Source organism: Pistacia vera, unplaced genomic scaffold, assembly GCF_008641045.1.
Source record: "Pistacia vera cultivar Batoury unplaced genomic scaffold, PisVer_v2 Contig316, whole genome shotgun sequence".
Taxonomy (NCBI): Eukaryota; Viridiplantae; Streptophyta; class Magnoliopsida; order Sapindales; family Anacardiaceae; genus Pistacia; species Pistacia vera.
This window is the reverse complement of record NW_022196131.1, coordinates 14,146-26,336: the sequence shown is the minus strand read 5'-3', so window position 1 is coordinate 26,336 and position 12,191 is coordinate 14,146. Positions and strand designations below refer to the sequence as shown.

At 37.2% G+C, this 12,191-nt stretch overlaps 2 protein-coding genes across 2 annotated transcripts; one reads left to right on the top strand and one right to left on the bottom strand.

Moving 5' to 3' along the window:
* Positions 1–3,636: 3,636 nt before the first annotated feature.
* Positions 3,637–5,887, top strand: LOC116136501 (F-box/FBD/LRR-repeat protein At1g13570-like). Its single transcript, XM_031422193.1, has 4 exons — positions 3,637–3,835; positions 4,241–5,053; positions 5,183–5,341; positions 5,460–5,887. Exons 2-4 carry the CDS (start codon positions 4,241–4,243, stop codon positions 5,751–5,753), a joined length of 1,266 nt encoding a protein of 421 aa, XP_031278053.1. The 5' UTR covers positions 3,637–3,835; the 3' UTR covers positions 5,754–5,887.
* A 1,155-nt stretch (positions 5,888–7,042) lies between these two features.
* Positions 7,043–11,267, bottom strand: LOC116136502 (protein NSP-INTERACTING KINASE 2). Its single transcript, XM_031422194.1, has 12 exons — positions 11,250–11,267; positions 9,983–10,389; positions 9,760–9,889; positions 9,583–9,654; positions 9,355–9,498; positions 9,172–9,243; positions 8,997–9,056; positions 8,813–8,910; positions 8,431–8,580; positions 7,997–8,338; positions 7,529–7,908; positions 7,043–7,429 (listed from the first exon to the last, which is right to left on the bottom strand). Exons 2-12 carry the CDS (start codon positions 10,086–10,088, stop codon positions 7,109–7,111), a joined length of 1,875 nt encoding a protein of 624 aa, XP_031278054.1. The 5' UTR covers positions 10,089–10,389; positions 11,250–11,267; the 3' UTR covers positions 7,043–7,108.
* Positions 11,268–12,191: the final 924 nt, after the last annotated feature.

Below are 12,191 nucleotides of genomic sequence, written 5' to 3'. Positions count from 1 at the left end.
CCGTCTTCAATTGCCTCTGTCGACAAATACTTGGGTTGCAGTCAAGGATCTTTAGCAAGCCCTCCTCTAGAAGCACGACGACGGTTATCCAATTCATATCCTTGATGTTGATGATGTAGTATACTCTTTTAACCTTTGCCCATCTGTGGCCATGTTTGAGCTTTTCCCCCTGTACATACTGCATGATTCTGTCATCAAACTGAAAATCATCAAGGACGTCATTGAAGTCATCTGTGGCAAATCTTTTTCGCTTGCCTCCTCTTGTTGCACCTTTACCAATGACCTTTTTTATTAAAGTGTCATATGTCGTTACTAGCGTTTGGCCAAAGGCCATATTGGTGATGACACAATCGGGATACAATATATCACCATTACTGCTCTGTCGTAGCCTTATGAGTGTTAATACCTCATTGATGTGCTGCACCAAATAAAAACAACATGATAAGTATACAATACCTTATGGAAAACATAAGAAAAAATAAGGAAAAATAACTCACCAAGTCATCAAGCCACCTGCCCATCGTCAACATCTTTTCAAACTACTCCCGAGGATAATCCCCGGTCTTGCATTTCACATGGGCATCACTTCCAGATTCATTGTAATAAACATAGAAGAGTTTTTTCTTTTCCCCCTCTATTGGCCTATACAAATCGACCTTTAGCTCCTCCGTTTTCGCTTGCCCACTTCCTCCCCCTTCCTCAATTTGCACATCCCTACTTCCTTCGTGTCCCGTCTCACCCTCCTCTATTATCACTTCCCCACTTCCTTTAGCAACCTCCTTAACCTCCTCCATTTTTGCTTCTCCACTTTCGTGGACTTCCTCAATTTTTTTTCTTCATTTTCCTCTTCTTTCCATACGTTACTACGGTGTAAGGAGATTTGACAAACTTACTCTTTCTACTCTCTCTTTTCAGCTTAGGTTGCATTTCAATCGCTTTTAATACTCCACCAACTTCCTCCTCCATCCTACCAACTTTCTCTGCCACCTTATCAACTTTCTCCTCCACCATTTTCATTTGCTCTTCCATTTTCTCAAACCTCTCATAAACGGCTATTGTAAAACTCTCAAACAAACCGTTTATGAGGTCAACCACCTCATTCTCTTGACCTCGACGCCTCTGCAAAGCGATACTTGTTGTACCGGTTTGCCAATTGGGTGGAGGTGTACGAACCTCTTCATCCTCCTCCTCCTCCCTCCTGCCGATTGGAGCTTCATCATCCTTGACGTCAACAATATTCTCAAGCAGTGACCCTACAACTGCACTCACATGGTGACCACTTCTAAGTCCCGCATTAGGTGGTTTATCCCTTCATCTACTTCATCCTCCAGTGCTTTAAACGATGCAACATACGCCTCTTCCGTTTCACCCCCAGTAGCGGTGAGGAAGGGACGGACGACTCCCTGCAATAAGAAAAAAATCAATCAAATTTAAGCCACATTTAAAAGCAAGTGCATATTCAAAAGCTTAATCCTTTAATCATGCCCGAGCCACTTGAATTTTCATGTCTATTTTGTCATAATCCTAATGGATACACTTCTCGATGTGCCACCGCAACATCCTAGGAAATTGCGGTCGCTCATCCAAAGTCTTCATCCTCCCCCCGCCTTAGCCAGGACAAGGACGACCTCATACATCCAAGCCTACATTTTAAAAAAAAAACAATCCATATCATAATTAAAACACATATAATACAAAAAATATAACAAAAAACTATTAATATTTACCTGCATTGCCCATAGGAAGCCAAACAAATTATACGTGCTCGGTCTATTCTTCTCGACAGATTGGTGCTGCTTTAACGCCATGTATTTTCCTTACAGAGAGTCCATGGTTAGCTGAAATGATACCTGTCCCCACGGATAAGCATTAAAAAAGTCCATGTTGCTTGCAAACTTCACCCAATCTATATTAACGGCTTTTGTTAAGTCAGAAGTCATTAGGATCGAATGCACGAACCATACCAGGCACATCTTGAATCTCTTTGAAGAGGTATACCCACGTTTTTTTAACCTTTCCTCTAAATCGCATCCTGTAATAGACGTCTTCCCCCCCAAAACCTTCTTAGCCAAGTTATCGGTTGCCCTACTTTTCTTTATTCTCTCTTACTCTTCCACATCTGGAAATTCCCCACATCTTAAGCCTATCATCAAGACATATTCCATTGTCCCAAAATGTAGTGGCTTTCCATCCACCATGAACCATTTTTTTTTTTTTTTTTTTTGACTTTTAACTAAGTGCAGCAACATATAATGCACTCTTTGCCCCCAGAACGCCTTTTTTCCAATTTTCTCCGATGTTTTTAAAATGACTTAAACAACTCTCTTTGAATCGGTCTAAACCCTTCATCTGTTCCCGTAAAATATCTATTATTCTCATAAAAACTTGCCAACTCCACCTAACTGTCACCCTTAAGGGGAAGTACGATACCTTATTGCTTACAACCTCCAACCCATAGTCTTTATAATTTATGCTTTGGAAAATCTGCACAATCGATATAAGCTAAATAACCAAAAAAAAAGGGACTAATAGGTTGCCAATTTAGGGGATATAGGCTTCGAGGGCATCGGGGAGTGAGTGTTTTTTGTCTCGAGAGGATCGGGGAAGCAAATGCAAGCCCTATAGAGGCTGTTGTGGTAGGCTCCATGAGATTGGAGGGCTGAGGATGGCAGAAGGTGGCAGAATATGAGGGTTGGAGGGTTGCCTTGCATATTGCAGGGCGCTATACGTGGCCAGCCTTGCCAATATGCAGGGCAGCCCTCCAGCCCCCTTATTCTGTCACCTCCTGCCATCCCCAACCGACCAACCTCCCACAAACAACCTCCCTACGACCTCCCTTGCCTTCCCCTATCCTTTGGAACCCAAACAAAGTCATTCCACCAATGCCCGCCAACTGCTCGACAAAACGCCACAACCACTATAACAATAAAACCAACTACATCTCCCTCAAATTCTCACAAATCAATCAATTTTCTCATCCAATAAAAAAAGAAGAAGTAAAAAACGTACCCTTTCTTCATCGGCGTCCTCCTCCTCGCTTGAATTCTCGTCGGCATCCTCCTCTTTAGAACCATTTTCCAATTCTTTTCTCTGTGCTTGTGCCGCCGTCGTTTCCTCTGCCTCTGGACCACCTTCATTTATCAGATGATCCACCAGAGCGTCTTTTTCAACAACCTTTGAACTGTTGGCGTCGTCGGAGTCTAGGATTCGGAGTGGGGTTGAGTTTTCCCTCTCTTTGTGAATGTCAGCCATAGTTTTGTGTAAGGAAGCTTTAGGATAGAATATTTACCAGAATTAAGGCACTGTAGTCATCAGAAATCACAGAGAAATGAAATGTGTTAGTCAGTCGTTTTTTGGGTATATAGCTCAATTAAGCGATTTTGAAGGGTGGGGGCTCGTTTTCAAATTTCAAAATTTAAACAAACTTCCATTAATTATGATTTTACCTACATATGTTTAACTCTTTTTAGTTTTATATGTTTAATAAATCTTAAGTATGTTACGTCAGTTTTTCTAAATAAAAAAAATTCAAAAATATTTTTAGGGTCAATTTTTTTAAATGCAAACTTAAGATCTGGGGAGAGTTAAATTACGTCGAGGTGAGGTTACTAACTCCTATTTTTCAAAATTTTAATATAATATTTTATTGTTCGGGATTCTGGTACAGTCTACCGAAAATAAATTACACGTGATCGAGAGCAGCCATAGAGCAACCGAGTGGAGATCCATGAAGTACCGGATCTCCAGTTAACCTTTTTTGCCCTTTTGGTCAGACACTGGATCTCTACGTTGGTGAAGAACAAACAGAAGCAAAAACAACTCTAAACAACTCTGAGTAAGTCGACATCTCTTCCACCATTACTAATTTTTTATTCATCACTTATTATTAAATATATGTATGGTTTTTGGGTCCCAAGAAAACTGATAATCTTTTTTTGTTTTTTCGCTTTTCTGAAATTTTGATTACTTTCCCATGTTTCTCAGTAACCAAACAATGGAAAAGAAATATAAATGCGGGGTTTGGTTTAACTTTCGGATATTATTTTTTCAATTATGGGATTAGATATAATTAGCAAACAAATGGATTTTTGGGATAATCATCAAGGGTTTTGTTCATTTTTTTTTTTTAATTTTGAGTTATTAGTGTGGAGAGAATGTCTGAAATTGCATGTGATTTTATGCTTGTACAGTTGGTTTAAGTGTCTTTTTGTTTTGATTTGTTGGTGTAATTGAAACATAGATGGGTGATCTTGAGCTGCCGGATTTCATAAGTGATTTACCTCAAAGCATCATAGAAAGCATTCTCACTCGACTGCCGATAAGGGATGCTGTGAGAACTAGCATTTTATCAAGTAAATGGAGGTATAGATGGGCTACAATCACTCATCTTGTATTTGATGAAAACTGCGTTGCCTTGTTTAATGAGCGACCGCTAGCTGAAAATAGCCTGGTAAAATTTATTACTCGGGCTCTCTTCCTTCACCAAGGACCAATTCATAAGTTCCAGCTTAGTACAACACGGTTGCAGTGCAGCCCCGAAATAGATCAGTGGATACTTTTCCTTTCAAGAAATGACATTAGAGAATTGGTTCTGGAAGTAGGGGAAGAGGAATGGTTTAGAGTACCTTCATGTCTTTTTAACTGTAGAAAGTTAACTCGTTTGGAGCTTTTCCGTTGTGAATTTGATCCTCCTCTGGCTTTTAAAGGATTTTCATGTTTGAAGAGCCTTAATCTTCATCAAGTTTTGGTTGCCGGGGAGGCTATTGAAAGTCTTATTTCTAGTTGCCCACTCCTAGAGAGTCTGTCATTGTCATACTTTGACAGTTTAGACCTTAATATATGGGCTCCAAATCTCAAGTACTTGTGTTTAGAAGGTGAGTTCAAAGACATCTGTCTTGAAAATACCCCACTTTTAGTTTCATTGTCAGTTGCTATGTATATTACCGATGACATCGCTGAACACTTTGAGCAAAGTTCAAGTTGCAATTTTATCAAGTTTCTTGGTGGGGTACCTCTTCTTGAGAAGCTTGTTGGATATATCTACTTCACAAAGGTAACATTATGCTGCTAGTGTCTTTTGTTGCTTTGATGAAATTGCTATGATCATATATAATTGTAAAGTTTTTTAGCATAATGAGACATACAGCTGAACCCATTTTCTTTCTTTTTTTTATCCCCAAAGTATTTGAGTATAGGTAATGGCCCAGGGAGACTTCCCATTACATATAGCCGTCTACATACAATTGAATTGTGTCAAGTGAGTTTTGAAGATATGAAAGAGATACTGGTTGTTATTCGTTTGATTACAAACTCGCCTAACTTGAAAGAACTTCAAATTTCAGTAAGTTTTGATGAACAGGCAAATTTTAATTTTATGAGCTATGGGAAGATTGTTCATTAAAATCTTATGTTAACGTATTTATAATAGCGCAAAACTGTGTTGTCATTGTTTTTTTAAGGGTTCCTCAAATACATTAGCTGCTATAGAAGCTCGTGATTTGGACTTCTGGGAGAAAGAATGCCCTTCAGATTGCACTTTTAAACAACTTAAGCTTGTGAAGATGACTGATGTATCTGGTGTGCCGCATGAGATGGAACTAATCAAATTTTTGCTGAAGAGTTCTCCGGTGCTTGAGATAATGAGCATCAACCCTTGTGCAATTGTTGCAGATAGGAAATTGAACATGTTGATTGAGTTGCTGAGATTTCGAAGGGCTTCTGCTCAAGCAGAAATTGTATTTGATCAAGGTTAAGCATTGTGCCTCATGTTAAGTTATTCTCATCTGTCCCTACGTCTCATTTGTTGGTGGAAATTTGGAATTAGATGGATAACAACCTTGTGTGCTCAAAACATTATCATAATTTATAGAAATGAAAGTTTCAATGATTTCCAACAAGTCGTTGACCACCAATTCTCATGAAGAGAAATTTGATGTTAGTAGCTTATGTGTGGGTTAATTTCCTTTTAGATATTGGAATTGCAGAACTTGTTATATCACAGGCTCAAAAGGATACTTGATATAACATGCTAAAATCTCATTGGCAACGTTTTGAGTAATCAAGTAAAAATATTAGAGAGAACCTGCCCCTCATTGTTACTCTGTTTTTGAATTATGCCTGAACCACAATCCTTATTTTTGACATCAAATCCTAAGTGTCACTGTCATCTGGTCACGAACAACCGGAAAATGTGAGGAAGACAAGTATTTTAATTCTCATATCGATCATTGAGCTGTATTAGAGAAGTAATTTTCCCTTTTTCGGGCTGTGATTGACTGACTGCTGAAAGATGAATGCCTTCAAATTGTACTTGTAATTGCTTGTATAGAAAGAATTTTTGTAACAACCTTGCAGTGGGAAACAAAGCCCCTTAAAGTGTGTTGGTTTTTGAACTAACTCACACACAGCAAAATTAGAATTTGCAAAGAAACAAATACTTTTGTATTGGAAATATCACTATACAGAATACACACTTACATACTTAATACAATTCTAATCCTCTTTTATAAACATGTAAAGAAATAACTTTGAACAACTTACATAAGATAACTAATTAAAATAACTTACTAAGATAAAACCACAAAACTAAACGTCCGGTTGTTTCTGATCGCCTAACACCCAGTGCAGGTCGCACAAAAAACAGATCATAGATTACATCGCACAACGCACGCGAGAGCGGCAACCTCCAGTTGCCGTGGCAGACTTTTTCTTTGCCACGGCGGTCGGTCTTCACCTTCACGTTTTCGGAGCAGCATTAGGCATCTCAACAACAAAGTGCACATCAACAAACATTCTGACCTATATGGATAATTACTCTCTTCTTGTGCAATAATATTTACAGATTTATTTCAAGCGTAGTATTATTACAACGGTTACTATAAAACATTTAACGAAAAATTCGTCACTAGAAACAGAAAATATTACACTCAAATGTCAGTTTTTTTAATTCGAATCTGTACAATCAGATATTTGACACAGCTTTGGATCCCGGTATATTGCTACCATACAACAAACTCATTTTTGATACATTCTTGTTCTCAGATTCTGTCACCCTTATTTTTTTTTTTTTTTTAATATTATTATTTATCTCCTTTTATGGATCGTCATGTCACCTTGGTCCAGAGAGCTCCATTGCTTTAACCAGCAATGAAGAGTCGTCAGTAAGATCAGAGTATCTCTCTGAAGAAGAAAACTCATTGGGTCTAGACCTTGTTGTTTCAGCTCTTTGAGAAGCTGCCCATTTCTCTGCAAGTCCATCTCCTTCAAGCATTCGAACCACTTCAGACATTTTTGGTCTGTAAATTGGAAGGTATTGTGTACTTAAGAGAGCTACTTGAACCATCTCTTCAAGCTCGATTCGATCGTAGTTATTTTTCAGGTCCTTGTCAACTAGCATCTCTAGCTTGTTTTCCTGGTGAATTTTCTTCACCTGCAGTTAAAATCATAAATGAATTGAATCAGAATAATTGACTTGAAAAAAATAACCCAACACTATTTCAAACAAGTGAAACATGTTTGTTCAGCTCACCCAATCAAGCATAGCTCCTTTCTGATTCGCCGACTTCCCAAATTCTAAAGCTCTTAGGCCAGATATCAATTCAAGTAGAAGAATTCCAAACCCAAAAACATCAGTTTTTTCAGAGGATTGGCCAGTTGATAGATACTCTGGGGCTATGTGTCCCACAGTTCCTCTCACAGCAGTAGTCACATGTGATTCTTGGTGATCCAACAGTTTTGCTAACCCAAAGTCTCCAACTACAGCCTCACAGTAATCATCAAGCAATATATTTGCAGCCTTCACATCCCTGTGAATAATCTTGGGATCACATTGTTCATGCAAGTATAGTAAACCCCTTGCAGCTCCCAAAGCAATTCTTTTTCTGGTACTCCAGTCCAAGGCTGGCTTGCCTGCAAGAAGAAATTTACAAAAGAGGTACAAATGTTATGTTTCATGTACTAAAACATAATACAATGGGAAAATTGATGAGAGCTTTACCTTTGAGACGTGAAGCAACGCTCCCATTTGACATGTAGGGATAAACCAAAAGCCGTTCTGTTGCTGTCATACAAAATCCAATGAGTCGAAGGAGGTTTCGATGAACTGCCAAGCTGATCATCTCCACTTCAGTCTGAAATTGGATTTCGCCTCCTATGGCATTTCCATCTTTGAGCCTTTTTACAGCCACAACAGTTCCATCTTGGAGATACCCTTTATAGACATTTCCAAAGCCACCTTTTCCAACCAAGTTCTTGCTGCTGAAATTGTTTGTAGCAACCTGAAGTTCTTTGAAGTGAAATCTCTTCAAGTTTCCTAGGCAAACTTCTTCATGATGTTGTTCTGAAACATTAAAAAGAGCGTTTTTATGAGAATAAGTAAAGTTGTTTCTCTCAACTATTTGATGCTTCGAAACCAATTTATGCTTCACTAACCGTTAACATCAAAAAATATTTGCTGGTTATGCTTTTGCCTCCACCAGAGAAGGAATCCAAATCCAAGAATCAGTAGGCAGATGCAGCCCAAGCTTGAACCAAAAGCCAGAGCAATTTTATGGCTCTTTGGCGCCTTAGAAGGTTGTGAGTCTAAAAAAAATCGAAAATTCATGTCAGAATAGTTTGAGCTTCAGACAGAATAAAAAAAGTGATGGCATATAATCAAAAAACGGTTCAACTTCATTGTGAGCTGTGAATTAAAGTCAAAATTCAAATGGAGATAATTGTAAGTAAAAAACAAGCAACACAACTTTTTGTATAACAAAAACTTTAAATTTTGAAGTAATAAAGAAACTTGCAAGCAGCCGGGAAGTATATTTACTTTGCGTATTATTCAAGGCAATAGACATGGGTATTGGTGCAGTTCCAAAGCAGTCTTGCTCAGTTCCAGTGGCACATATCTGAGAGTTTCCTACAATGCTGTATCAATCAATAAAAGGTGTAAATCAGTGAATAATGAACACAAATTATTAGTAGAATTAAAACAAAATCCAGGAGGAACTTACTTGAATGTTTTCGCATGGAAGTGGGGTACAGGACCACTTAAATTATTAAAAGACAGATCCCTATTACATTAAAAAAAATATATATATACACATCATTAACCTTGTTCAAACATAAATATCAAAATGGAAAGAGAAATATAATTATAATGACGGGATAAAGTATGAAGAGAATTACAGAAAGGCGAGCTGGGACATGTTTGTCAAAGAGGGAGGAATTGTTCCAGAAAGACTGTTATTATTCATTCTCCTGATTCAAATTTAAAAATCCCATTAGCAAAGTGAGGCATGAAAAACAATTTCAAAAAATGACCTTTAATAAATATTTTTACTGGCATAGCAATATTTGAAGTTCACTTACAGGTATTGTAGGCTTTTCAAATTGGATACAGTACTGGGAATTGAACCAATGAAGTTGTTGCTGGAAAGATCAAGTGTTTTAAGGTTTGAGAGCCGCCCAATCTCAGAAGGAATATGTCCTGCTATGTTGTTATTCTGTAGGAGCCTGCAACAAGTCCTCATCTAACTCAATATTACGAAACGTTTAAACCATTTCATATTTTAACTTTAGCTACAATTTCATACTTACAGAAGCTGGAGATTTGTCAAGTTCCCTATACTTGGCGCAAGAGTGCCAGAAAAGTTCTGGCTTGGAGCTCCTCTGCACCCAAAAAAAAAAAAAAACCATTTTAACGTTTTCATCTTATTAAGGTATAAGAAGCTTAAGTTTTATGGTATCCCTCTGTTGTTTTTCAGCAGTACTTACAGGCTAGTAACCAAACCATCATAACAAGTAACCAAAGCCCAGCTGCATGGATCAACAGAGTTTTCATCCCAGTTGCTTAGAACGTCATGAGGATCAATCAGTAGACTTTTAATGCCCATCAAAGCTTGGACTGAAACAAAATCAAGGAAACTAAAAATATTATTCTAAGTTCTTATTATTAAAGAAATAAATAAATAAATCATAGTTTTTAAATTTCAAATACCTTCATAGTTAACTCCTTTAGGTGATAGCAATCCGCATGCAGAAGTCCATAAGCTTAAAAGAGCTAGAAAACACAAAGTAGCATCTTTTCTTCTCATTGTTTCCATTGAATTGAGTATCAAAACAAAGGAAACAAGAAACTAAAATTAGCTTCCTTTGACGTAGAAAGCACTTGAGAAGCAGGTGGGAGTGACCGAGTGTTATGAAAGATTCAACAGAACAAAGTTTTTAACTGTGTTTTTGTTTATATTGTTTAAAGTAATGTTTACATCACAAGGCAAGCAGTAGAATTTCTCATGCCTACCTTGAAATGAATTCACTTTCTCACAACTTTGTGTCAGACCCAAGAGTCAAGAAACCAGAGGGTTTTGGTAGTAAAAGCTAAAGAGAACTAAAACATGCCTGCCACTGGTTGAACAAAGTAAGGAAAAAGAATATATAAAAGCCAAGCCACATTACCAAATCTAGATAATATCAAAAGATGATTGGAAAAGAAAATTCCTTCAATCATGCATTATTTTATAAATTAAAAAAAAAAAAAAAAAGTATTTGAGAATTTTCTATTCTATACTATTCCAAAGTTTTCAAATGAAAAAGCAAGTGAAGTCTTAACTGTTAAGCACCTTGATATTTTAAAAATGGTAAAACTTGATCAAAATGACCATGTGGGTCTGGTAGTTAATAGTTTTGATGTCAGTTTTTAAGAGGAAGATCAGAGAATGCATTGGATTTGGCTAAGGTTTTCTATGCATTTAACAGTAGACTCTTGAGAATCCAACATTCCTTAAGGTTGGCCATTCATTTACTTAAAGTAAAGCCTTAAAATTCCATCTTCATTTTTTGGTCTAAATAATTATTACAGAAAGGTGAGGATCTCGAGGGATAGACTTGAGATTGGTGATGTAATTGCTAGCTCCCAGTAAGATCTTTCTTGTGAGAATGAATTATTTCACATATTTGGTTTCCTTTTACTCAGTTGGCTTCTGCTTTATTGATCCTATAATACACTCACATTGTCTCCACAGTCAAAAGACAGTTCCATTAAACAATCCAAAAGCACCCAACTCCATAAAGTAAAAGCTGCCTCCCTCACTCTCTTCCTCTCTATCCATCATTCTATCTATACATATTTTATATTTCTATTCATATTTTCCCAAAATTTGAATTCAACTTTGGCAATCTTTTACCTCTAAAAAAATTCTTTTCAGATTCTAATACTATAAAAATACAAGATTAAATCTACATACAGCCTTCTGAAGATGGTTTACTTGTAAATTAAGGGAGCTAGAGTGAGTGTAGTAGCTTCAAACGGGAAGCTCGGAACTGGGGTGGAATTCTTACAGGAAGTAATAATAGCAGTGTTGTCTTGTACCTAGGTGCACGTGAAAAGTGGACCCTTCAGATTTGCCGTTGACTTGGCGTTCAAAATGTTTTTCTTCCGACCGATTGCCTAATGTGCCTTACTCTTTCATGATGAAAATAAAAGTAAAGTTTGATCAGATGGTTATTATTATAATTAATATTAGTATCAATGATCAAATGTAAATAATAACGGTATCTTAGATAGGATTAGCAGTTGATAGAGACATAATTTGAGCCGCGGGCACGGAGGGATCCTAACGTTTATGGGCCCTCTTGAAAACAATAGATTAAAGAAAGAAAAAAAATGGTATGTGGAACCCTTATCTTAACTAATCCCTCTAAACCTAACACAATCTCATTTCTTTTGAAGGATATCTTAATCTTATGCATATGCACATTCAGATGAGGAAGTTTGGGTCCCATTTTAGCTACCTAACAAAACCACTTATTTCCCGTTTGATTGAACATGCATGAGAGAAAAGGATTGTGAGTTTGCATTTTAGTGTCAATAGCTGCTTCTATTCACACCGCCCCTTTTATTGCTGTCTTGTCATCTCTGTCTGTTCTTCCCTTTGGCTCCATTTCTTGCTCTAATTACTCCTCCTTTAACTCTTTCTATTTCCCACCTTGATTTTGATTAACGAAATTTATCTGCTATTGCCAAGCAACAGGTAGATTCAAAAAGGAGTCAAAGAAAGAAAGATATCGATCATAATTAAAGAAGAGTTGACCAATAATCTTGATGAAGAAATGCGCCAAGGGGATAACCCAAATGAGTAGGAAATAATTGTTCTTTCTTACCACTTCTTGGTGTGTTTGAACGTAGGAGCCGAGTCATTACTCTTTTG